Consider the following 25,481-nt stretch of genomic DNA (forward strand, 5'->3'; position numbering starts at 1 on the left):
AACAGTTATTTTGAAAAAATGTCTCTCAAACGGTTCAACATAGAATTACCGTATGACCCAGCAATTCCACTGCCAGGTATATACCCAAGAGAAACGGAGGCATTTGTCCACGTGAATCCTTGTACACAAACATTCAGAGCGGCATTATCCATGACAACCAAAAAGTAGAAACAAAATGTGGCCTAGCTGTAAAACAATATTATTTAGCCATAAAGTACTGATTCATGCTACAGCATGGGTGCCCCTCAAAACCCACTGTGCTTAGTACAAGAAGCCAATCACAGGAGTTGCCGTCATGGCTCAGTGGTTAACGAATCCGACTAGGAACCATGAGGTTGCGGGTTCAATCCCTGGCCTTGCTCAGCGGGTTAAGCATCCGGCGTTGCTGTGAGCTGTGGTGTGGGTCGCAGACACGGCTTGGATTTCTCGTTGCTGTGGTTCTGGCGTTGGCTGGTGGCTACAGCTCCTAGCCTGGGAACCTCCATATGCCACGGGAGTGGCCCGAGAAATGGCAAAAAGACAAAAAAAAAAAAAAAAAAAAAAAAAGAAGAAGCCAATCACAAAAGACCGCTTATTGCATGAATCTATTTATACTAAATTTCCAGAATATGGGTAAATCTTCAGTGACAGAAAGGCTAATGGTTGCCTAGAGCTGGGAAGGGGTTGGAGGGAAATAGGAGGTGACTACTAACAGGTTCTGGGGTTTCTTGCTGGGATGATGAAAATGTGCTGGAATTAGTGGCAATGGTTGCACAACTTTATGAAGGTTCTAAAACCCATTAAATTGTACACGTTAAAAGGGTGAATTTCACAGTATGTGAATTCTATCTCATTTAAAAATAAGATTAAAAAACTGTTAGAAAAACACAGGAGTCTTCTGGGAAAAGTTCAGCCATCACTCCAAGCTCCCATTTGGCCATTCCTCTCCTTTCTGCAACAGGAACCCAGCAGGTCTGGGGTCCACAAAGCTGAGTACCCCTGTGTCAGGCATCACAGGCTCAGGGTGCTCCCAGCAAGGAGGGGGAGGCAAGGCAGGGCAATGGAGAGAGAGGACCTTGGGGTCTGAGGAAGGAGAACAGGGCACACGCTGCCCGGCCCAGTGCCCTTCGCCCCCCGGCCCCACACCCCCTGGCCCTGCAGCCCCGGCCACATTCCCCATCCCAGGGACCCCCTAGTTGTGAAAGAAGCCCCCGTGGGAGAAGGCAGGGAGGTCGGGGGCGCAGGCAGCAGCCTCGGAGAGGCAAGCCAGGGGGTTGACATCACAGGCCCCAGGATCCTGGTCCTCCCGGAAGTAGATGGAGTCAGCAGAATTGATGGAGGGGTCCTGGTCAAAGAAGTTGTAGGGTCGGAGGAAGAAACCCACACTGTTCGCCACCGTCACCGTGTTGGGGATGTCCTCTGCATGTGGGATGTGCAGGAAACCGGCTGTCACCCAGGCCACCAAGTCCTGGGGGGGCGAAGAGAGAGGATCATGAGGCCTGGCTTTGCTAAGGACACGTCTGCCTCCCTCAGTGGCCTTGTATGGGAGGGTTCAGTTCACCAGCCCAGAAATAAAGTGAAATCATAACGCTTTCTTCCTTAGTGGAAGAATGCTTTAGAAGAATGCTTTTCTTCTAAAGACCCCCGAGGAATCTGGCTTGGGAGAGAGTAAGGCTCATCCTTGCTTCCCTGGCCACCCCCCTCCCCCATCCTCCTTCCTCTCAACTCACCTGCCCAGCAATGGTCTCATTGTTGATGAAGTCAGTGAAATCCAGGGTGGGGGTCCAGGGGTCATTCAAATTGTAGATGCTGCTGCTGCTGGGCTCCTCCTCCTTCCTCCGGGTCACAGCCAGCTGGTACCTGCCAGAGATTTAGATTTGACCCCCAAGGTCATCAACCCATCCTGCTACCTGAAGCTGCACTGAGGAGGAGATGCAAAGGGGGAATGGGCCCAAGGGGTATCCAGCCTCTTTATTCTCTGCCCCCTTCTCTCTCTCTCTCCCCTAAAGTTCCTGCATTTGCTCAACATCCTGTATCTCAAACGTCTCCCAGCCCATCGTTCAGACTTCAGGCAGGACTGTCGCTCCACGTGGGAGTCTGGGCCTGGATGCAGGTGCACAGGTGTGGCCTGATGTCCATCTTAGGTTAATTTTAGTATCTCATGTGTCTGGATTTGGGGGAAATTCTCCCTCATATCTGGGCTCTGTTCTTCCTCTTTGTTTTCCTCTCTGTGATGGTGAACATTTTCTTTTTCTTCCTTTTTTTTTTTTGGTCTTTTTAGAACCACACCTGTGGCACATGGACGTTCCTGGGCCAGGAATCAAATCAGAGCGGGAGCTGCCAGCCTACACCACAGCCACAGCAATGCGGGATCCGAGCCACATCTGTGACCTATGCTGCGGCTTGTGGCAACGCTAGATCCTTAACCCACTGAGCAAGGCCAGGGATCAAACCGACATCCTCATGGATACTAGTCGGGCTCTTAACCCACTGAGCCATAACGGGAACTCCCAAACATTTTAAAATACATAGAAAAGTTGAAAGAATAATCTAGGAAATGCTCACATACCCACATCCTCGATTCTACCTTGGACATTCCATCGTATGTGGTTCAGCATGTCTCTCTCCAACCAGGAGGCTTCATTTTGAGTGGCCTAAGATTGTGGCAGCAGGAGTGTGTGTGTGTGTTTGTGATCGTGAGTGTGTATGTGCACACACACCCATGGGAGGTGGGGGAAGCTGGGTTCCCAGTAACATGGAGCCTCCCAAACAGTCCGCCTCCCCCAGTGCCTCTCTGATACCCCGCCACTCACCTTTAGCATTTCAGGGGACCGTGTATCCACTGTGGGACTTTCGATAACCAGGAAATCCTTTTCAAGTTTTTCCTACACCTCGAGTACAATCTGAATTGATTTCCCCACCCTCCCTTCTCACTCTCACCCCGACCCCCACCCCTGCCATCCTGGCCACACCACCCACCTCTCCCAGCTGAAAGCTCCTGCCATGGAGCTGCTCTGGGGCAGCGGCTCCCCAGAAAAGCTGACTATCTGGATGCGGTAGCCCCGCGGGTGCCCCCACTTGTTGCTCTGGTTGCTGGCCAGGTACAGGTAGCGAGGGGCCGCACCTCCCACGGGGAAGGCGGCCTGCTCCTCCGTCTCCAGCACCTTCCGGGTCAACTGCAGCTTCTGTATCTGGCGCTCAGGGCTCCAGGGTACCGCCGTGGGGACGAATGTTGTGTCCTCGGCCCAGACCCAGTTCTCCAGTCCTGCAGGGGGGGGATGGAGGGGAGGGGCGGGGCGGGGGGGAGAGGGGGAGGGAGGGCTGGTCACGCAGCTGCCCTGCCCCCTCTGGACTCCGCCCCCATCTGGCTCCAGAGTGGGGGCCAAAGAAGAGGCCAGAGTGAGTGTGCCCCCTGCTTCCCTCCCCTCTCCCCAGGATAGCCCTGATTCAGAGATTTGGAGAAGCTCTTTCTCCTTGATTGCATCTCTGATAAAAACCCCAGATGCCTTGTGACTGGGCTTCCCCTGACATTTTCCCTCAGAGGAGCTGAAAGGGGGGAGCTTAACCTGAGGTTGGAGCAGTCTAGCAGGCAGCAGGCAGAGTCAGGTTCTTTCTGACCTGAGGAAAGGGGTCTGGACCTTACATGGGAAGCCCTATGGCATCACCAGAACTGCTTTATCATAAGAATAATAACAGAGCAGCTCACTTACTGAACTTGGAGCTCTGCTCAGGCAGCGTGCTGAGGGCTTTTCGTATATTGATGTGTAAACTTATGAAGGAGGACATTGCCTTATGAAGATGGGGACAACTGAAGCTTAGACAATTTAAATAATGTGTCACTGGGAGCTCCCATTGTGGGGCAGAGTAAACGAATCCTACTAGCCATGAGGATGCGGGTTTGATCCCTGGCCTTGCTCAGTGGCTTAAGTGTCCAGCGTGGCCGTGAGCTGTGGTGTAGGTTGTAGACGCAATGCAGATTCCTCGCTGCTATGGCTGTTTCATAGGCTGGCAGCTGTAGCTCTGATTTGACCCCTAGACTAGAAACTTCCATATGTCATGGGTGTGGTCCTAAAAAAGCAATAATAATAATAAATAATAATAATAATTATAAAGTAGGAGTTCCCATCGTGGCTCAGTGGTTAACAAATCCGACTAGCAACCATGAGGTTGCAGGTTTGATCCCTGGCCTTCCTCAGTGGGTTAAGGATCCGGCATTGCTGTGAGCTGTGGTGTAGGCTGCAGACGTGGCTTGGATCCCGCATTGCTGTGGCTCTGGCATAGGCCAGCGGCTACAGCTCCGATTCGACCCCTAGCCTGGAAACCTCCATATGCTGCAGGAGAGGCCCTAGAAAAGACAAAAAAGAAAAAAAAAAAAAAAAAGGATGGAAGCATGTCAGAAGGGACGCAGGAATCAACCTGAAGATCTCCTAAAGGCCCAAACCAGAACAATTTAAGGAATGAAATAAATGATAGGAATTCCTGCTGTGGTGCAACGGGATCAGTAGCCTCTCTACACGGCAGGTTGCAAGACTGATCGAGGCCTGGCACAGTGAGTTAAAGGATCCGGCTTGCAGCAGCTGCAGCGTAGGGCAACTATGGCTCAGATCCGATTCCTGGCTGGTGAACTCCATAAGCTGTGGGGCAGCCAAAAAAAAGAGAGAGAGAGAGAGAGAAATGACAGTACTGGGTTATAGCCCTAAGAATAAAATATTCATGAACCCATAAAGTTATGAATAAATAATTACATATATAAATAGAGGGAAAAGGAGGGAATAACACTTTCTTATGGAGAACTACAAATAATGTTTAAAGAATAAGGGGAAATTTAAATGACTAGCAGAGAAATATAGCAATCATAATTGTTGCAGGGAAAATCCACCAATAGTTCTAAAATTAGTGAGCAAGAGTTTGAGAAGAAAAGAAATAGTATATTTGCATAATATCCAATTTTCTCCCAAATATTTATTAATTGCCAATGGAAGAAGATTAACTTTTACAATGCAGGAAAATAGAAGACACTACGTTAGCTAAGTGCCTGGGGCCAGAATAACTGGCAGGAAGACATATGGACACCCTGTGTCCCTTAGTATGATACTCGGAGAAGGGTATATAACTTCATTTCTGTGGTTTTCTTACCAACCCCCTCAACACAAAAACAAAACACAAACTCAATCTAATCATGCGAACATATCAGAGCCACCCAGATTGAAAGACATTCTAGGAGTTCCCGTCAGTGGTTAACGAATCCGACTAGGAACCATGAGGTTGCGGGTTCGGTCCCTGGCCTTGCTCAGTGGGTTAAGGACCCGGCGTTGCCGTGAGCTGTGGTGTAGGTTGCAGATGCGGCTCGGATCCCAGCGTTGCTGAGGCTCTGGCGTAGGCCGGTGGCTACAGCTCTGATTCGACCCCTAGCCTGGGAACCTCCATATGCCGTGGGAGCGGCCCAAGAAATGGCAAAAAGACAAAAAAAGAGGAAAGAAGAAAGAAAGACATTCTACAAATCGATTGACCAGCAGGGTCAGTTCATGAGAGGAAAGATAAACCTAAAGAACTGCTGCAGATGGGAGTTCCCGTCATGGTGCAGTGGTTAACGAATCTGACTAGGAACCATGAGGTTGCGGGTTCGGTCCCTGCCCTTGCTCAGTGGGTTAAGGATCCGGCGTTGCCGTGAGCTGTGGTGTAGGTTGCAGACGTGGCTCAGATCCCGTGTTGCTGTGGCTCTGGCGTAGGCCGGTGGCTACAGCTCCGATTGGACCCCTAGCCTGGGAACCTCCATATGCCGCGGGAGCGGCCCAAAGAAATAGCAAAAAGACAAAAAAAAAAAAAAAAAAAAAAAGAACTGCCGCAGACAGCAGGGGATGAAGGAGCTGGGGATCCAAGTGTGATGCAGGATGCTGTTTAGATCCTGGAACAGAAAAAGGAAATCAGTGGAACAGCTGATGAAATTCTTCTAAGCTCTGGGAGGTGGGGGAAGGGATAAATGAGAAGGTTGGGATTAACACAGACACATTACCATGTATAAAATATATGACCAACAAGGACCTACTGTATAGAAGAGGGAACTACGCTCAATATTTCATAGTAACCTATAAGGGAAAATAATCTGAAATTATTCAGCAGCAACTGAATTGCTGTGCTTTACACCTGAAATTAATGTGTCATTGTAAGTGAACTATACTTCAGTTTTATTATTCAAGTGTAGTTGATTTATGGTGTTCTGCCAGTTTCTGCTGTACAGCAGAGCGATCCAGTCACACATATATACACATTCCCTTTCCTATATTATCTTCCCTCAAGGTCTATTCCAGGATCCTGGATATAGTTCCCTACGCTGTACAATAGGACCTCCGTGCTTATCCATTCTAAATGTAATACTTGGCACCAACTAACCACAAACTTCCAGTCCATACCACTCCTTCCCTGACCCCTACTTCAGTTTTTAAAAAGGAGAAGAAAAGGAGTTCCCGTCGTGGCGCAGTGGTTAACGAATTCGACTAGGAACCATGAGGTTGCGGGTTCGGTCCCTGCCCTTGCTCAGTGGGTTAACGATCCGGCGTTGCCGTGAGCTGTGGTGTAGGTCGCAGACGCGGCTCGGATCCCCTGTTGCTGTGGCTCTGGTGTAGGCCAGTGGCTACAGCTCCAATTAGATCCCTAGCCTGTGAACCTCCATATGCTGCAGGAGCGGCCCCAGAAAAGGCAAAAGACAAAAAAAAAAAAAAAAAAAAAAAAAAATTCAGCATGGGAATTCTTTTGTGGTGCAGTGGGTTAAGTTTCCAACATTGTCACTGCAGCGGCTTGGGTGACTGCTGTGGTGCACATTCGATCCCTGGCCATATCCCATGGGTGCAGCCAATAAATTAAAAAAAAAAATTCACCGTGCTGTGTTCAGATGCCCCAGGGAAAATGTATCTTCATTTTCTATAACAGACCCCGGGGCCAGTGGGGTGGGCAGATGAGGGGGGAAATGCAGAAATAAAAATTAAAACTTGCTCAAAAAAATTCTCATAAGCTCTCAGGTTTATAGTATTGTAATAATGTTAATTTCCTCATTTTGTTCATCCTGTGGTTATGCAAAATTGTCAACATTAGGGGGAGCTGCTGAAGGGTACTTGGAAACTCTATAATGTCTGCAACTTTTCTATAAGTCTAAAGCTATTTCAAAAAAAATATTTTAAAATAGTCATTGTTAATCCTCACAACAATCCTATCAGGAATACACTATTACACTCTGTGTGTGCGTGTGTGCATGTGTGTGTGTGCGCACTCGCTTTTTAAGGCCCCATCCACGGCACATGGAAGTCCCCGGGCTAGGGGTTGAGTCAGAGCTATAGCTGTCGGCCCACACCACAGCCAGAGCACCACAGGATCCGAGCCGAGTCTGCGACCTACACCTACTGAGGGAGGCCAGGGATCAAACAGCACATCCTCGTGGATACTGGTCAGATTCGTTTCTGCTGAGCCACGACGGGAACGCCTCTGACACTGCACTTTATGCTCGAGTAACTGAGGTACAGAGAAGCCAATCACAAAAATGTTCCTGTTACACACATTTTCCAGGAGCTCTCCACGTGCTCTTTGCTCCTCCATCAGAATGTAGGCCTCCTGAGAGCAGAGATGTTGTTTCCTTTATGAATCTGTTTTAGTGCCGTGCCTGCCACAAATATGCATTCATTAAATATTCGTTGCTTGTTCTATATGTTGTTATGTGAGAAAACAGAAGTGATCAAATATGTGTACATCATGATCAAAATTTGGTAACAAAATATCTTAAAAGGTATAATCAGTATACGGTATCATACACATAGAATACACCGTAATATATTCTAGAATTGCAGATGCACTGTTTTTAAAAAGGTAAGAATTTTTTTTGGCCATGCCTGGGGCATGGAGAAGTTCCCAAGCCAGGGATCAAACCCATGCCAGTGCAGGGACCAGAACCATAGCAGTAACGACATCAGATCCTTAACTGGTAGGTTACCAGGGAACTCAAAAAAAGGAAATAATTTTTTTTTTTTTTTGGTCTTTTCTGGGACCACACCCGAGGCATATGGAGGTTCCCAGGCTAGGGGTCCAATTGGAGGATTCTTAACCCACTAAGCGAGGCCAGGAATTGAACCCGCAACCTCATGGTTCTTAGTTGGATTCGTTAACCACTGAGCCACGACAGGAACTCCAAAAAGGAAATAATTTTAAGCAACAGAGAATCTACGGGTGACAATCTCTGAGGAATTTGATGATTTTCACATTCATATGTTTTTACATTTTTCGTGTTTCCATGACAATTTTTAAAGCTAGGCATGGAGACTTGAACTCCTACTGGAATCCTTGCTCCACCAATATGTCTTACCTCCCACATCCAGATCCACCTTGAAGTGGGCGCTATGGGTGTGGACGGTGCCCAGGGTGTGCTCCCCAACCCTGTTTCCGAAACTTTGGACATCGCCAAAGAGGAATGATGAGCCAATATAGCCCGTGGTGTGTAATTTGACTTCAATGGCTCCATTGGGGTGGAAGATCATGTCCCACATGTAGTCATAGTTGAGCATGGTGGACACAGATCTGACGACCAGCACTGTCTTTGCAAGGCCCCCAAAGTAGTGGGAGCGAATATCTGAGTGGTGTCGTCTCACAGGGAGGCCCTGGTTCTGTTCGAACACACAAAAGGCATCACGTAGTGTCTTGGGGACTTGAGACTCCAGAAGGAAGGGCCAGTCCACATAGGTGGCCAGATAGGGACAGTCCACCCCACGGGTCAGCGGGGTGGAGAAGTGGCCCAAGCCAAAACTGGCATCTGCATACCGACCTCTCAGGGCAGAAGGAGAATTACCACCATAGACAGCCAAGGCCTCCTGGATGCTGACTTCATAAGCCACTCTCTCCCCTTGGAAGCGGATGTCAAAGATCCTTGGGCCACTGAAAGCTCCAAGGCCAAAGGAAAAAGTCCACAACGAGGAGGCCACGTGACTCCCCTGGACACTGAAGCGGGGGCCCTGCGGATAGAACTGCAGAGGAGGAGCTGGACCTGGGGGCACCCGGGACTTCAGGGACCAGGACGCATCTGTGCCATTGTCTGGGATCACCACCACGTTCACCAGGCCGGCCTCAAACTGCTCCTCCAGATGGGCCAGGCTCTCATAGTAGCGGCCTTGAAAGAAGACCTTCTGGATGGTCCAGAGGGCAGGGTCCAGAGCCTTGTGGTCTACCAGCAGTTCCAACCCCACCGGGTGCAGGTAAAACCCGGCCCCTGAGATGTTGTAGTAGAGGCCAAACCAGGTGGCCCGGTCCCCTGATTGCAGACCACGGGGGGCTGAGTTCATGGTCACCAGGTTCTGACCTTGGCTGCTATAGAAGCAGCAGTGGTGGAGGAGACCAGCAGCCTGGGGCAGCTCCCTGCGGAAGATCATCTGGTCGATGTCCAGGTACTCTCGCATGAGCACGGGGCGTCGGTGGTAGGGCAGGGGGCCCCCGTGACGCTCCACAGTCACATCCCGCACGTAGGAGGGCTGGGGCAGCGGCCCCACCACCAGCTCGGTCACATTGGGCTGGGGTTGTCCGCCAAAGAAGATGATGGCCAGGGCCTCCCGGGCAGGCGGGGGGCTCCCCCTGTCCAGGTGGGCCAGGGCTGCCGCCTTGGGGGGCAGCTGCAGCTCCACTGAGAAGATGCAGTTGTCTGCGGGTCGGGCCTGGGCGGCATCCACCAGGCCTGGCCCCAGCTTCTGGGTCAGAAAGTTCATCACAGCCGTCAGCTCTTCTCGGCTCAGGTCTGCAAACAGCTGGCTCTGGCCAGGGTGTGTCCAGGGCTGGGCACCCGGAGCTCCGGAGGGGCAGTGGGGAGGCTGGCCGGGTTTACACTCCCTCCCAACTCCTTCCTCACTCCCAGCATCACCCGCACCCACGCTCATCGCTAGAACACTGCACAGGAACCAGAGAAGGGAGACTGCCATAGCTAGAGCTCCTAGCGGTCTTCAGGCTCTTGAATCAAAAGACAGAGTGCCTCTTTCAGTCTCTGGGGTTTCCTGGCTCTGGGTGGTGCCTTTGGGCAGTGGCATGATGGGTACTTTCAAGTCAGCCAAAGGCAGAGTGTTGGAGATACGGGTGGCGGTGGTCAGGCCAGGCTGGGGAGGTGGGGCTGAGGTGACAACTTTCAGTGACCCCCGTTAAACCTCTTCTGGTTCCAAATCAAACACTCAGGTTCAAGGTTGAGGGATGGAGTGGGGGAGGGGCGGGCTTTGGGGATACTGCTGGAGGGAGGCAAGAGGAAGAAGTGACAGGGGCAGAAAGGGACTGTCCTTGGGCTCTTCCTCCACCCTCCGGATGGAAACTTTGTCCCAGCTACACGGCTGCAAGCAAACCTCTGCGCACGCCCCCTACAGTCAGATCCCCTCCTTTCTTCCTCTAGTTTTTGAAGCTTTTCCCTGCTCCCACCCCCACCCCCCACCCCTGCCCCCGGTCATCCAGAATCCCACCAGCACCCACCAGAGGCTTGAGAGTCATGTTGAGAACACAGAGCACCTGGGAGGAGCTGGGAGGGCTGAAGGGCTGAGCCAGGTCAACGTTTTGGAGGCCCTGTCCCCAAATCCCTGGAGGGGAGCATGCAGGGGAGTGGGTCAGTCAGAAGCTGGAGGGGGGTGTTCCCATCGTGGCTCAGCAGTAAATGAACCCAACTAGTATCCATGAGGATGTGGGTTCAATCCCTGGCCTCGCTCAGTGGGTTAAGGATCTGGCGCTGTGAGCTGTGGTGTAGGTGGCAGACGTGGCTCAGATCTGGTGTTGCTGTGGCTGTGATGTAGGCCAGCAGCTGCAGCTCTAATTCAACCCCTAGCCTGGGAACTTCCATATGCCACAGGTGCAGCCCAAAAAAGACCACAAAAAAAAAAAAAAAAAAAAAGAAGCAGCAGCAGCAGGTAGGGGGAGGGGGCAGTGCAACAGAGACCCCGCACCCCTCAAGCAGGATTCATGGACCAGGTCAGAGGTCAGGGTGGCTGGAAAACTGGCTGTGAACTTAACCCCAACCCTCACCTCCAGGAAACCCTCCTCCTGGAGGAGGCAGAGAACAGAGAACAAAGTGGCCTCCAAGCCTGGGCAAGTGACATTCCAGAGACCACCTTCATCTGTCAGCCTGTGGGTCCTGAGGGAAACGAGGAGAGACTGAGTCTTCCGGAGAGGGACATACTTCCTTCTTGGGCTTAGGGGAGACTCCTTTCCAACCTGGACATGCAGGGATACTTCCCCAAGAAACCAAGCTACACTGATCCTGCAGGCAGAATGCATTCGCCTGGAAGAGACCAGGCAGGACATTCCAGCCGCAGGGAATGTAGGTGCAAAGGTACAGAAACTCCAAACAGCCTGGACATGGTGGCCAGGGAAGGACCCAAGGCCAGCGTCTCTGGTATGATGCGGGGACAGGAGGGGACAGGCAGAAGAGGTAAGGTCAGGAAGCCTTATGCGATGCGTGTTTTAAACAAAGTGGCAATTGCGGGAAGACATTGAGTAATTAAACCAGATCGACACCAGAAAGGTCAGATTATCCAGATATCAGCTGGTTATGCAACCAGCTCTATTTGGATATGGAAATTTGACACAAGGAGTCATTTTGTTACAGAGCAGGATCCTTGGACCCTTAATCAATAGAAATTGATCAAACTACTGCATTTGGAGTGGATAAGCAATAAGGTCCTGCTGTATAGCACAGGGAACTACATCCAATCACTTGTGATGGAACACGATGGAAGATGATAGGAGAAAAAGAAGGTATATACAGGGAGTTCCTGTCGTGGTGCAGTGGAAACGAATCCGACTAGTATCCATGAGGTTCAGTCCCTGGTCTTGCTCAGTGGGTCGGGGATCTGGTGTTGCCATGAGCTGTGGTGTAGGTCGCAGATATGGCTCAGATCCTGCGGTGCTGTAGCTGCGGTGTAGGCCAGCAGCTATAGCTCTGATTCAACCCCTAGCCTGGGAACTTCATGAGCCACTGGTATGGGCCCAAAAAGCCAAAAAAAAAAAAAAAAAAAAAAAAAAAAGAATGTTCAGTCTGGTGGGGTGGGGCCCGGCTCTCAGATGGGAGGTGGGTAATGATTAGGGGGTGGGAGGAGAGGCTTTGCCCTGCATGGGTGGAGCCAGAGGGGACTGGTATAGAAGAAGGTGCCCCCTCTGCCACCTTCCCTGAATGTGTGGCTGTGACATTGCTTCCTCTGATATCATTTCATCCTGGGCTTCACAATCATCATGTCAAAGACCCTAAAAACTTGTGGAAAATGTGCCCCTTTGGGGGGCATCACTCAGGAGACAGGACCACATGTCCTGCTCCCCCCACGAGGTCTTATTTCCCTTTGGACAAACTTGGCCCCAGGCTCTGTGAATGGGATGAAGACGAATTTATCCCTGGTTGAGCCAGAGCTCCCCCCCAGCCCACACGCTGAGGACTGGGCCTCAGGACCGGGTGCCTGAGCCGAGCTGCTGGCCCCGAGGCCCTGTGTGGTCAGCGGGACCGCCTCGTGCCCCTGGGTCCCTCCACTCTGATCTGCATTCCAGGGACACGGATCCGGCTGCAGGGTGGAGTGGGACTTGGACGTGGAACAGAACAGAGGCAAGGAGACCAAATAGGAGGCAAAGGGCCAGTGACCTTGAGGATGGAGGAAGGGGAGAAGTAGCAAATGTGGGGGATGAGGGGTCAGAATATGGGGAGGTCAAGATAGAAGAGAGGTTGGTTGGTTGTTTGTTTTAGCTTTTTGTTTTGGCCATGCCCACGGCATGCAAAAATTCCCAGGCCAGGGACTGAACCCAAGCCACGGCAAGGACTATGCCAGATCCTTACACTGCTGAGTTACTAGGGAACTCTCAGAAGAGAGGTGTTTTTGTTTGTTTGTTTGTTTTTTGTCTTTTTGCCATTTCTTGGGTCACTCCCGTGGCATATGGAGGTTCCCAGGCTAGGAGTCCAATCGGAGCCATAGCCGCCAGCCTATGCCAGAGCCACAGCCACATGGAGTCCGAGCCGCGTCTGCAACCTACACCACAGCTCACGGCAACGCCGGATCGTTAACCCACTGAGCAAGGCCAGGGATCGAACCCGCAACCTCATGGTTCCTAGTCGGATTCGTTAACCACTGTGCCACGACGGGAACTCCCTCCAGGAGAGCATTTTTAAGAAGGCAGACAACTCAGTCAATGTTGTCAAATGCCACTGAGAGGTCCAGAAAGCAAGTGGCTGGAAAGGCCTGTTGATTTGCACTTGGAAGTTGCTGGTGGTCTTTGTCAGAGCAGGGCCTGTGGCTTGAGGGTCAGCAGAGGGAGGGCAGTGGGTTGAGGAGGGACTGGGGGAGGAAGGGAAGCAGACCCAGCAGGGCTAGAACGCTCCTTGGACAAAGGCGTCTGGGAAGGCACAGGCTGGGAGAAGCTGTAGGCAGGGTCTTGGGAAAGGCTTAGCAAGATGAGAGTTGAGGAAGAGCCAGACAAGAGGGAGAAATTTAAAATATAGGGAGAGAGGAGTTCCCATTGTGGCTCAGCGGGTTAAGAACCCAACATAGTGTCCATGAGGATGTGGGTTCCATCCCTGGCCTCACTCAGTGGATTGAGGATCTGGTGCCGCAAGTTGCGGTGTAGGTCGCAGACGTGACTCGGATACGGTGTTGCCGTTGCTGTGGCTGTGGTGTAGGCCGGCAGCTGCAGCTCCAATTCAGCCCCTAGCCTGGGAACTTCCATAGGCCGCAGGTGCAGCCCTGAAAAGGGGGGAAAAAAGTACAGGGAGAGGAGTGGATAACTGAGAGAGAACCTTCTGAAAGGAGCCAGAAAGTCTGGTCTCCCCTTAAAATAAGTAAAGAGCTTGTAGAACTAATAAGACCACCCTCACTGCCAAATCCCGTCAGAGAAGCTATCAGGGGGCTTCAGACACTTTTTTTTAGGGGGTTAACTTTTGTCCAAACCCACCATGCACTGTATAAAATTTATAAGGATTGGAGTTCTCTTGCGGCTCAGTGGGTTGAGGATCCAGTGTTGTCACTACAGTAGCTCAGGTTGCTGCTGTGGCACAGGTTCGATCCCTAGCCTGTGAACTTCCATAAGCCATGGGTGTGGCCATAAATAAAAAAAAAGTTTACAAGGATCATCTAAGCAATTATCCCATAACCACACCAACCACCAAGAGGACTGATTGTTGGGTGCGATTTTACTTTAATCAGCAACTGCCTTTCCCAAGTGGTAAGTGTTTCTTAGATACAGTCATGCTCTTCCATTCAGAAGGTCAAGGGCAGGAGTTCCCGTCGTGGCTCAGTGGTTAACAAATCTGACTAGGAACCATAAGGCTGCGGGTTCGATCCCTGGCCTCGCTCAGTGGGTTAAGGATCCAGTGTTGCCGTGAGCCGTGGTGTAGGTCTCAGATGCAGCTCGGATTCCAAGTTGCTGTGGCTCTGGCGTAGGCCGGCGACTACGGCTCCAATTCGACCCCTAGCCTGGGAACCTCCATATGCCACGGGAGCGGCCATAAAAAGACAAAAAAACAGAAGGTCAAGGGCTGCACAGAGCAGATACCCAGACATCCTTCCTTCCTCTCTCTGTGATCACGGCAGCAGTTGGGGGGGTAAGAGGGAGGCATCCCTGTACGGGGTTCTGATCCACTCTTTGCAGATGGGGCCTCCTCGATCAGATTTCCCACAGGAGCCTTCCCCTGACCTAACCTTGCATTCAGGCCACCATCATTTCTGACCTCTGACGCATCTCTCAGTGCCTCGGCCTTCCATCAATGCTATTCTTTGTATCTGGACCCTGTCACTTCCTTACTTAGCATCCTTCCATGGCTCCCCATTTTCCTTAGGGTAACCATGGCTTGCAAGGATTTGCCTCCTCTGCCCCCTGCTTGCCCCTTCAGGCTCTCATCACAGCCCACACACCTGTCCGTGGACTTGGGTATTTGGATGGTACCACCTTGTCCCCTCCTGACCTTTGAACATGCTGTCCCCTCTTCCTGGGGACGTCTCTCCACTCTCTTCCTTCTCCCCCCACCAACTTCTACTCCTCCGCCAGGACCAGTTTGAACCTCATGACTCTTAGGAAGCTTTCCCCAGGCCCTAAGTCCAGGTTAAGAGCCCCTGCCTGCTATGTCCTCCTCTCAGCCCCCCTCTAAAATCCTTGATGTAATCGACCCTTTACATACTCCTCTCGCCCCTGAGAGTAAATATTGTTGTTGTTGTTGTGTTTGTTGTTGACTTTTTAGGGCTGCACCTGTGGCATAAAGAAGTTCCCAGATTAGGGATCGAAGTGGAGCTTCAGCAGCTGGCCACAGCCACAGCCACGCGGGATCCAAGCTGCGGCTGTGACCTACCCCACAGCTCAGGACAGCGCTGGATGTTTGACCCACTGAGCAAGGCCAGGGATTGGACCCCTGTCCTCATGGATATTAGTTGGGTTTGTTACTGCTGAGCCACCATGGGAACTCCTTTTTTTTTTTTTAAGATACTATGTCTTATTCCACAGTGTATCCTAGTGCCTCCCAAGGTGCCTGGCAGGTAGGAGGCACTTGGGAAATCTTTATGGAATGCGTGTAGGAATCCTTCTCTCGCACCTGCAGTGGGAACCCTTCCCAGGGGCTGCGGGACGACAGCAGAGGCAGGTGGGCTCATCTTGTGCTCCTCACAGGGGCTTCCTGTGTCTACATTCCTAGAGAAGTCCCAGGTCTGCCCCCAACTGAAGCCTTAGGCGTCCCCTTGTCCAGCTCCTCTCAGGGCAATGGACCCAAGTCCTAAAGCTCTTGGCCTTGGGGACACGATGACATCCTCCGTCACTATTCCCTCCTATTGCTTGACCCCAAGTCTGAGGCTAACAATCCAGCCAGCCTGGGGGCAGAGGGGAGAGGGGGCTTAAGGAAGCCTGTGGGTGGGGAAGGGAGCTGGATACCCCCCTTGCTGCCCTCTTGACCCTGGCCGAGCTGACGTCTCACAATCTACATGTTCCCTGAGGCCTGGGACGGGGGTGTGGTCCCCAAGACAAGATGTAGAGAGACATAACCACGGTCCCTTTCTCAGATCAAACCTTGTGTGTGATCATTCACACACACTCACAGGCTCACTCATGCTCGTTGGTCTGGAGACGGGTTTCAAGGTCAACGAGCTTCAAGTTAGGAAAATGAGGTGGGGTGTTCCCTGCTCCGCGGGTTAAGGATCCGGTGTTGTCACGCTGTGGCTTGGGTCACTACTGTGGCACCTGTTCTATCCCTGGCCGCTGGCATGGCCAGAAAAACAAAAACGAAAAACCAGGGGTTTGGAGGGGGATGGACACCAGCATTCCTTTATCCCTTTTCCTTCCAGCACTGACTGTTGTGCAACTGACCATCAAAGAAGAGCCAGAAGGAGGTGGAGACAAAGGGTAAGTGGGTAATGGAGAAGTCGAACAGGTCAGAGAAAGAAGTATAGAGTCAGCATCAGAGCCACACTGGCCACGACATCACTCCTTGTCCTCAATCTCCTACTGTCCTCTGTCACTCTTTTTTTTTTTTTTTCTTTTTTCTTTTTTATGGCTGCGCCCACGGCATATAGAAGCCCCCAGACCAGGGATTGAACCCATGCCTCCAGAGCAACCAGAGCCACTGCAGTCAGATTCTGAGCCCACTGCACCACAACGGGAACTCCAGCCCTCTGTCACTCTTGCTTCCACCCCAGGCCATGTGATAAATTCATCTGGCAATCACTGGCCCTCTCTCCTTACTGAAGTCTTTCTCCCTGTTCTTTGGAACCTAGTTTCTCTCCAGCTCACTGACTCATCTTCATCCACTGTTCCATTGACCCAGAAGTGAACTGGACCTGGGGCAAGACAGAAGGTAGCAGAAGCTTCTGTGATGGCTGAGCTCCCTGGATATGATCTTCCTCTGGTCAGAAGCTAAGCAGCATCCAAACGTCTGTTTCCTGGACTTCACCTCCTAGCCTGGCTTGGTCTTCCAACAGGCAGAAGTCACCCCTCCTCATTGCTCTCATTGCCCCATCTTATGAGAGAGGGAGAGAGAGCAAAAGACAGACAGACTGAAGTTTAACATTCTCCGCGGAGATATACACGCAAGAGAAGACACGGGAGTTACCCAGAGGCCACACCAATTTCTCTGGGTCTCAACAACTTGAGAAACTTGAGTCCCTGGGCCCATCTCTTCACTCGCTTTACCCTCCCCACACGACCCCTTCCTAAAAGAAGACTCAGTTTTTAAAAATAATCAGGTCTGGAGTTCCCATCGTGGTGCAGTGTAAACAAATCCAACTAGGAACCATGAGGTAGTGGGTTTGATCCCTGGCCTCGCTCAGTGAGTTACAGATCTGGCGTTGCCGTGAGCTGTGGTATAGGTCGCAGACACAGCTCGATCTGGCGTTGCTGCGGTTGTGGCGTAGGCATTCAGCTGTAGCTCTGATTCGACCCCTAGCCTGGAAACCTCCGTATGCCATGGATATGGCCCTGAAAAAAATAATACCAAAAAATTAAAAAATTTAAAAATCAGGTCTTGTTTGGGCCTATTTTTTATTTGAATAACAATACAAGAATAGGTAATATTAGTCACATGGGTCAAAATTCAAACTGTACAAAAGGGTATGTAGTAGTAGATCTCCTCCCTCCCCTGTGCCCACCTCCTGGTTCCCCTCCAGAGGCAACCAGTGTTACCCGTTTCATATGCATCTATAAGATAAGAAAATACGTATTTATAATATCCTCCCTTGAAAGCACAAATGGAAGAGCCCTATACACATTTCTGTGCCTTGCCTTTTTCTTTGGAAGATTATTCCCTATAAAGAGATGCAATTAGGCTTATAGCTTCATAGTATTGTTTCGTAAGGCTATATCAGAAGTTATTTAACTGATCCTCTAGGGAAGGACAGCTCTGCAGTTTCCCATCTCTTGCTGTTTGCATACAAACCCCCAACTCAGAACACCCACTTCCCACCATGACTAGGGACAACCTAGGGGAGAGGCTCCTCCCACAGAGGGCCCCTGCTCATTTGCATGCCCACACCTGATTGGACAGCCCGTGGCCCTGGGGCTGCAGTGCCTGGGTCTTCCTGCTTCTCAGGCTTGGTGCCCAGGCCTCCCCCATGTTGGGTGCTGCAGAGGACAGGGGGCACTGGTCACACCCAGACCTGGCACAAAATGACCATTCCTCATTACCACTGCACATACAAATCCACCTAACGTGCTAACTTGAGCTGCTGATGTCTCTATGGCCATCCTTTGGTAGAGAATGCAAGGCAGGCCTATACGCATGGGCAGAAAGGACTGTGCGCACCGGGCCCCAGGACTGGGGTTGGGGGCAGTGCCCAGGCACAGGGAGCCAGACAAGGACTGTCCTCTCAAACCAGAGGTACCTTGCATTTTCAGACTTCCACAGGCTAGAGTCAGGAGAGGAGATCAGAGCTGAGACAGGGGGGCTAGGAAAGCTTCCGGGCAGAGGAACAGTCCCTCGGGGCTGGAAGGGAAATCCCCAGGAATAAGAACTGGCAGGAACAGTAGGAGGCTGGGCAAGAAGGAGAACTAGGATGAGAGGAAACTTGGGCCAAAGGGCCCCTTCCGGAGAGTTCGCGTGTGGCCCAGTGGCTTGGGTCTCTGCCGTGGCACGAGGTCAATCCCTAGCCCGGGAACTCCCACATGTCAGGGCACAGCAAAAATAAAATAAAATAAAATAAAATAAAATCCCCTTCCCGCCTTATTTGTGGATTCATCAGCCTGGCAGGATCCCTGCTCTGGGGCCTCTAGGGGGCTATCTCCATAGCAGAGCCCCCATTCTCACGTCCCAAGGGAAGAACTGGGGAGTCTCAGGAGAGACCTGGGATGGCCTAAAAAGATTTGGGAAAGCCAGAAAGCAAAAACAAAAGGAAAAACAGAAAACAAAAAGCAAAAAAACAAAAGAACACCCCAAACAGGAGTCTTCTGGAAAGACAACCATCACCCAAGCTCCTGGCTGGCCATTTCTCTCCTCTCTGCGATAGGAACCCGGCAGGTCTGGGGTCCACAAAGCTGAGTAGCCCTGTGTCAGGCATCACAGGCTCAGGATGCTCCCAGCAAGGAGGGGGAGGCAAAGCAGGGCAATGGAGAGAGAGGACCTTGGGGTCTGAGGAAGGAGAACAGGGCACACGCTGCCCGGCCCAGTGCCCTTCGCCCCCCGGCCCCACACCCCCTGGCCCTGCAGCCCCGGCCACATTCCCCATCCCAGGGACCCCCTAGTTGTGAAAGAAGCCCCCGTGGGAGAAGGCAGGGAGACTGGGGGCACAGGCAGCAGTCTCGGAGAGGCAAGCCAGAGGGTTGACATCACAGGCCCCAGGATCCTGGTCCTCCCGGAAGTAGATGGAGTCAGCAGAATTGATGGAGGGGTCCTGGTCAAAGAAGTTGTAGGGTCGGAGGAAGAAGCCCACACTGTTCGCCACCGTCACTGTGTTGGGGATGTCCTCTGCGTGTGGGATGTGCAGGAAACCGGCTGTCACCCAGGCCACCAAGTCCTGGGGGGGCGAAGAGAGAGGATCATGAGGCCTGGCTTTGCTAAGGACATGTCTGTCTCCCACAGTGGCCTTGTATGGGAGGGTTCACCTTAGCAGCCTGCCTTCCCTGAAAAGGAAGTCGTGACCATTTTTCCTACCAGCCACATGTCAAAGCACAAAGAGTCAATTTCATATTGGGAACAACACCTGCCCCCATGTCCCAGCCTGTGCCCGCCACCTCTGACCTCCTCCATCACGTCCCCATCAGCCTACCCCCCCCCAGAGAGATGGTGACACCACAGGCTGCTTCAGCTCCTCTCCCCTAACTATAACCAAGAGGAGGATGGGGGAGGGATGATCAGGGTTTGGGAGGCAGAAAAGGTTGACGTTTACAGAGTTCCTGTCGTGGCTCAGCAGTAACAAACCTGACTAGTATCCACAAGGATGCGGGTTCAATCCCTGGCCTCTCTCAGTGGGTTAAGGATCCTGCGTTGCTGTGGCTGGGGCATTGGCCAGCAGCTGTGGGTCCGCTTTGATCCCTATCCTGGGAACTTCCATACACTGCACATGCAGCCCTAAAAAGGAAAGAAAGAAAGAGAGAGAAAGAGAGAGAGAGAGAAGGAGGGAGGGAGGGAGGGAGGGAAGGAGGGAGGGAAAAGGTTGACATTTAGAAATTAATCTTTTAGTGGTCAGGCCAGGAAGAGAGATTTGGCTATAAATCTTGGTCTTGGAGTTCCCACCCTGGTGCAGTGGTTAACAAATCCGACTAGGAACCATAAGGTTGCGGGTTTGATCCCTGGCCTTGCTCAGTGGGTTAAGGATCCGGCATTGCCTTGAGCTGTGGTGTAGGTCGCAGACACGGCTCAAATCCTGCGTTGCTGTGGTTCTGGTGTAGGCTGGTGGCTACAGCTCCGATTTGACCCCTAGCCTGGGAACCTCCATATGCGGTGGGAAGTGGCCCTAGAAAAGGAAAAAAAAAAAAAGAGAGAGAGAGAGAGACACACACACAAAATAAATAATTGAAAATAAAATTTAAAAAGAGAGAGAGAGAGGGATGTGGTCTTGGCTTTCCCATCGTGCCTCAGTGTTTAACAAACCCGACTAGTATCCATGAGGATGACAGCCTCGCTCAGTGGGTTAAGGATCTGGCATTGCCATGAGCTGTGGTGTAGGTCACAGATGTGGCTTAGATCTGGTGTTGCTGTGGTTGTGGTGCAGGCTGGCAGCTGTAGCTCTGATTCAAACCCTAGCCTGGGAACCTCCATGTGCCTTGGGTGCAGCCCTAAAAAAAAAACAACCAGATGTGGTCTTTTCTGGTCACTTCCATGCTCCTGAGTCCTGGGGCCCCTAAAGGACTTAGTCAATGATGCCTCGGCCACTGTGGACAAATGAGCTCCCAGTCTGGGACGTTTTCCTCAACAGGTAATGATGAGAGTCCCCAGAGCACAAAAGACAGGAGTCAGCTCTACCCCTGAGATCAGATGGTGTTCAGGGACCCCAAAGACAAGGTGGGGCTCATCTCTGGGTCCCCACACTCCTCCCTCGGCCCTCCTGCAGTCAACTGACCTCTCCAGCTATGGTCTCATTGTTGATGAAGGCAGCAAAGTCCACAGTGGGGGCCCAGGGGTCATTCTGATTGAAGATGCTGGTGCTCCTGGGCTCTGTCTCCTTCCGCTGGGTCACGGCCAGCTGGTACCTAGAGGTGCATGGGTCAGGCCTCCATGGTCACTAAGGCCATCCTGCTGCCTGATCATCATGGAAGGGAGCCAGGCAAGTGGGCCTCAGCTTTCCCATCGTATTCCCACAGTGACTCTTGACGCCACCCTAGTGGGTTGCCCAACATCTTCACGTGTCTTCCTGTTCATCCTTTGCCAATTCACAGCATGGCCCCCCCCAAAACAGAAAAGAATTTTCCCTCCTGGGCTTTAGCATCCCAGGGGACCTTGTATCCACTGTGTGACTTTTGATAACCAGGAAATCCTTTCTGAGCTCTTACCTCACCTTGAGTACAATTTGAAGTGATTTCCCAGTTGTCCCTCCCAACCCTCCCTTCTCACTCTCACCCCGACCCCCACCCCTGCCACCCCGGCCACACCACCCACCTCTCCCAGCTTAAGGCTCCCTCCATGGAGCTGTTCTGGGGCAGCGGCTCCCCAGAAAAGCTGACTATCTGGATGCGGTAGCCCCGCGGGTGCCCCCACTTGTTGCTCTGGTTGCTGGCCAGGTACAGGTAGCGAGGGGCCGCACCTCCCACGGGGAAGGCGGCCTGCTCCTCCGTCTCCAGCACCTTCCGGGTCAACTGCAGCTTCTGTATCTGGCGCTCAGGGCTCCAGGGTACCGCCGTGGGGACGAATGTTGTGTCCTCGGCCCAGACCCAGTTCTCCAGTCCTGCAGGGGGGGGATGGAGGGGAGGGGCGGGGCGGGGGGGAGAGGGGGAGGGAGGGCTGGTCACGCAGCTGCCCTGCCCCCTCTGGACTCCGCCCCCATCTGGCTCCAGAGTGGGGGCCAAAGAAGAGGCCAGAGTGAGTGTGCCCCCTGCTTCCCTCCCCTCTCCCCAGGATAGCCCTAGTCTTTCGGCCAAAGCTGTTGACCTGTGAAATATTTCTTCAAGGATTTCATCTAGTCATCCCTGCACATGTTAGTGGAGAGGCCTGTGCTCGGCGCTGGGGACCCTCTGATAAAGGAAGCATCATCCTTATCCTCCCGCTCTCACAGGAGTCCCAGAGAGGCAGAGCCCTGAGGGGCCTGCAGTGTGAGAGGAGCACATTCTAGAGTCAAGGTTGGAGGAATACAGGTACTGGCAGGAAGAGGGGCCTTCCTGGGCCACATTTCAGCCTGGCCTTAGAAGGTGTCACCAGCAGAGATGACATGGCAGGGCATTCTAGGCAGGGGCAAAACTTGAGCAGGAGTTCCAGTCGCGGCTCAGCAGTCATGAGCCTAACTAATATCCATGAAGACATGGGTTCGGCTATGGCCTTGCTCAGTGGGTTAAGGATCGGCTTGGCCATGAGCTGTGGTAGAGGTTACAGATGTGGCTCGGATCTGGTATTGCTGTGGCTGTAGTGCGAGCCAGCAACTCTAGTTCCAATTTGACCCTTAGCCTGGGAACTTCCATATGCTGCAAGTGCAGTCCTAAAAAAAGGCAAAAAAATAAAAAAAATTAAAAAAAAAAACCACCACGAGCAAAAGCAAAAAGCCTGACTGTCACGTGTGGCGTGTGTGTTCAGGGACGGGGAGGGTGTGAGTGTGGCTAAAGCAGCACAGGGAAGGATCTGAAAGGCAGGCAGGAGCTACACTCTGAAGGGAAGAGCCTTGTAGGTCCTTCTTAGGACAGGATCCTATAGGTGATGGGGAAAAGGGGAAGTGGGTGAGGGAGCTGGATGGCATAGGCTGGTAGGTCCCTCTGGGTGCAGGGTGAACCCCAGATCTGAGAAGAAGAAGAGTGAAGCAGCAAAGAGTAGGCTGGCGCCAACAGGGGGTTGGCACTATTTCAGAGGCAGAACAGGAAAAAATCTGGTGATTAACTCAATGTGGGGAAGGACAGTGAAATGACCAGAACACCAAGATATCACGTAGTCTTGGCTTTCTATGAGCACCAACGCCAGGAACTATCTGGAATGTTCCACAATATCCACTTTAGCCCTCACACTTAAATGTATTGTGCTTAGAGATGGAAGCTCAGGGAGGGGGAGGGTCCCCTTCTCAAGGAAATAAACAACCTGGGGTGTTCCGTGGCTGGCTTGCAAGTGCCAGAGACACTGCAGAATGCAAACAGACCCTCCCAAACACCTGCACAGCAGGCCAGACACAGAGATGACACAGAGATGAGCTGAAAAACTTATGTCTGCCTTGCTGAAGTGGGGCTTCAGTGCCAGGGAGGGGAGAGGGCAAAGGGGACCCTTAGCCCCCCCTCTGCCTCCTCTCTGAGTTTAGCTGTTTCCCAAGATTTTCTGACGAGGTCCTGGGAGGGTGGGTGGCAGCTCTGCCCACAGCCAATGATCTAAGACCTTAGGAAAATTCAGCCCGCCATCTCCCATCCAGCAAAAGAGGAAACTTGAAACTCCAAAACCCACATACGCATGCTCAGAACTTCTTTCCCTGGAAAACCTCCAAAAAAACCCAAGGCAAACAGAGATCATCTTCAGCCCCCTCTTCTGGAACCCTTGCCTCTGGCGGCATATCTTACCTCCCACATCCAGATCCACCTTGAAATGGGCACTGTGGGTATGGACGGTGCCCAGGATGTGCTCCCCAACCTGGTTTCCATATTTTCGGGCAGCACCGAAGAGAAAGGCTGAGCTGATGTAGCCTGTGGTGTGTAATTTGACTTCAATGGCTCCATTGGGGTGGAAGATCATGTCCCACACGTAGTCATAGTTGAGCATGGTGGACACAGATCTGATGACCAGCACTGTCTCTGCAAGGCCCCCAAAGTAGTGGGAGCGAATATCTGAGTGGTGTCGCCTCACAGGGAGGCCCTGGTTCTGTTCGAACACACAAATGGCATCGTGTAGTGTCCTGGGGACTTGAGACTCCAGAAGGAAGGGCCAGTCCACATAGGTGGCCAGATAGGGACAGTCCACCCCACGGGTCAGCGGGGTGGAATACTTGCCCATGCCAAAGCTGCCATCCATATAGCGCGTCATGATTGCTGCTGGGGAATTTCCACCATAGACAGCCAAGGCCTCCTGGACGCTGATCTCATAAGCTAGTCGTTCTCCCTGGAAGCGGATGTCAAAGATCCTTGGGCCACTGAAAGCTCCGAGGCCAAAGGAAAAAGTCCACAACGAGGAGGCCACGCGACTCCCCTGGACACTGAAGCGGGGGCCCTGCGGATAGAACTGCAGAGGAGGAGCTGGACCTGGGGGCACCCGGGACTTCAGGGACCAGGACGCATCTGTGCCATTGTCTGGGATCACCACCACGTTCACCAGGCCGGCCTCAAACTGCTCCTCCAGATGGGCCAGGCTCTCATAGTAGCGGCCTTGAAAGAAGACCTTCTGGATGGTCCAGAGGGCAGGGTCCAGAGCCTTGTGGTCTACCAGCAGTTCCAACCCCACCGGGTGCAGGTAAAACCCGGCCCCTGAGATGTTGTAGTAGAGGCCAAACCAGGTGGCCCGGTCCCCTGACTGCACACCACGGGGGGCTGAAGTCATGGTCACCAGGTTCTGACCTTGGCTGCTATAGAAGCAGCAGTGGTGGAGGAGACCAGCAGCCTGGGGCAGCTCCCTGCGGAAGATCATCTGGTCGATGTCCAGGTACTCTCGCATGAGCACGGGGCGTCGGTGGTAGGGCAGGGGGCCCCCGTGACGCTCCACAGTCACATCCCGCACGTAGGAGGGCTGGGGCAGCGGCCCCACCACCAGCTCGGTCACATTGGGCTGGGGTTGTCCGCCAAAGAAGATGATGGCCAGGGCCTCCCGGGCAGGCGGGGGGCTCCCCCTGTCCAGGTGGGCCAGGGCTGCCGCCTTGGGGGGCAGCTGCAGCTCCACTGAGAAGATGCAGTTGTCTGCGGGTCGGGCCTGGGCGGCATCCACCAGGCCTGGCCCCAGCTTCTGGGTCAGAAAGTTCATCACAGCCGTCAGCTCTTCTCGGCTCAGGTCTGCAAACAGCTGGCTCTGGCCAGGGTGTGTCCAGGGCTGGGCACCCGGAGCTCCGGAGGGGCAGTGGGGAGGCTGGCCGGGTTCACCTCCATCTCCTCCCCTGCCAGCTAGTAAAACACACACCAAGGCAAAGATGGTGATGACAGCCAGAGCGAGGAGCACGAGGGTGGTCTTCTGGTTCATTGTCCCATAAACATAGAGACAGAAGATTGAACCAAAGTGGAGATGTGTATTCTCAGGCCAGCAGAGAATATAGTAGGTCTCTTTTGGCCGCTGTCGTGGGGGCTCCTGGACCCCGGCAGAGGTTCCCAGTATTCAGACGCAAAGGAGACTGAGGGTGGGAACAGCATGGGAAGGCTGGGGGGTGGGGGGCGGGCCAAGTTTGGAGGGCGGGCCTGAAGGAGGGCAGCAGCGATTTCCACAGACCTTACATGGCTTTGTCTTCAAAGCTCCAATTCAGTGTTGG

At 52.6% G+C, this 25,481-nt stretch overlaps 2 protein-coding genes and 1 long non-coding RNA gene across 9 annotated transcripts; 1 reads left to right on the forward strand and 2 right to left on the reverse strand.

Annotated features, from left to right (window-relative positions):
* Positions 1-571: 571 nt before the first annotated feature.
* On the reverse strand, positions 572-9,971 carry LOC110256000 (amine oxidase [copper-containing] 3). 4 transcript variants are annotated; one of them, XR_014821092.1, is made up of 5 exons: positions 8,327-9,971; positions 2,959-3,244; positions 1,710-1,839; positions 753-1,447; positions 572-646 (listed from the first exon to the last, which is right to left on the reverse strand). XR_014821092.1 is itself a non-coding variant. In XM_021066974.2 (4 exons), exons 1-4 carry the CDS (start codon positions 9,921-9,923, stop codon positions 1,172-1,174), a joined length of 2,289 nt encoding a protein of 762 aa, XP_020922633.2. In that variant the 5' UTR covers positions 9,924-9,971; the 3' UTR covers positions 572-1,171. The 4 variants fall into 4 exon arrangements, 2 of the variants coding, with proteins under 2 accessions (XP_020922633.2, XP_084840466.1); XM_021066974.2 differs by having other exon boundaries at positions 572-1,447; XR_014821093.1 differs by lacking the exons at positions 572-646; positions 753-1,447; positions 1,710-1,839 and adding an exon at positions 2,567-2,633 and having other exon boundaries at positions 2,793-3,244.
* On the forward strand, positions 9,074-17,445 carry LOC110256001 (uncharacterized). Of its 2 annotated transcripts, none has more exons than XR_002337102.2 (3): positions 9,074-9,209; positions 16,275-16,332; positions 16,704-17,445. It is a non-coding gene; the product is annotated as an uncharacterized LOC110256001 (long non-coding RNA). The 2 variants fall into 2 exon arrangements; XR_014821125.1 differs by having other exon boundaries at positions 16,754-17,445.
* A 4-nt stretch (positions 17,446-17,449) lies between these two features.
* Positions 17,450-25,348, reverse strand: LOC100520329 (amine oxidase [copper-containing] 3). 3 transcript variants are annotated; one of them, XR_014821091.1, is made up of 4 exons: positions 23,599-25,348; positions 21,660-21,800; positions 20,979-21,108; positions 17,450-19,433 (listed from the first exon to the last, which is right to left on the reverse strand). XR_014821091.1 is itself a non-coding variant. In XM_021066973.2 (4 exons), exons 1-4 carry the CDS (start codon positions 25,196-25,198, stop codon positions 19,158-19,160), a joined length of 2,292 nt encoding a protein of 763 aa, XP_020922632.2. In that variant the 5' UTR covers positions 25,199-25,348; the 3' UTR covers positions 17,450-19,157. The 3 variants fall into 3 exon arrangements, 2 of the variants coding, with proteins under 2 accessions (XP_020922632.2, XP_084840465.1); XM_021066973.2 differs by having other exon boundaries at positions 21,515-21,800; XM_084984339.1 differs by lacking the exon at positions 20,979-21,108 and having other exon boundaries at positions 21,515-21,800.
* Positions 25,349-25,481: the final 133 nt, after the last annotated feature.

Source organism: Sus scrofa, chromosome 12 (genome assembly GCF_054392235.1).
Source record: "Sus scrofa isolate SSC_HxYL_T2T_F1_AM1 chromosome 12, Sscrofa_HxYL_maternal_Yorkshire_Landrace_v2.0, whole genome shotgun sequence".
Lineage (NCBI taxonomy): Eukaryota > Metazoa > Chordata > Mammalia > Artiodactyla > Suidae > Sus > Sus scrofa.

Coding starts and splice junctions, on each gene's coding strand:
- LOC100520329 (XM_021066973.2), bottom strand. CDS start 25,198: ATGAACCAGAAGACCACCCTCGTGCTCCTCGCTCTGGCTGTCATCACC. Junction 21,109..21,514: donor GGAGCCTTAAGCTGGGAGAG/GTGGGTGGTGTG, acceptor ATGCACCTCTAG/GTACCAGCTGGCCGTGACCC. Junction 19,434..20,978: donor ATGAGACCATAGCTGGAGAG/GTCAGTTGACTG, acceptor TCGCCCCCCCAG/GACTTGGTGGCCTGGGTGAC.
- LOC110256000 (XM_021066974.2), bottom strand. CDS start 9,923: ATGGCAGTCTCCCTTCTCTGGTTCCTGTGCAGTGTTCTAGCGATGAGC. Junction 1,840..2,958: donor GGAGCTTTCAGCTGGGAGAG/GTGGGTGGTGTG, acceptor AATCTCTGGCAG/GTACCAGCTGGCTGTGACCC. Junction 1,448..1,709: donor ATGAGACCATTGCTGGGCAG/GTGAGTTGAGAG, acceptor TCGCCCCCCCAG/GACTTGGTGGCCTGGGTGAC.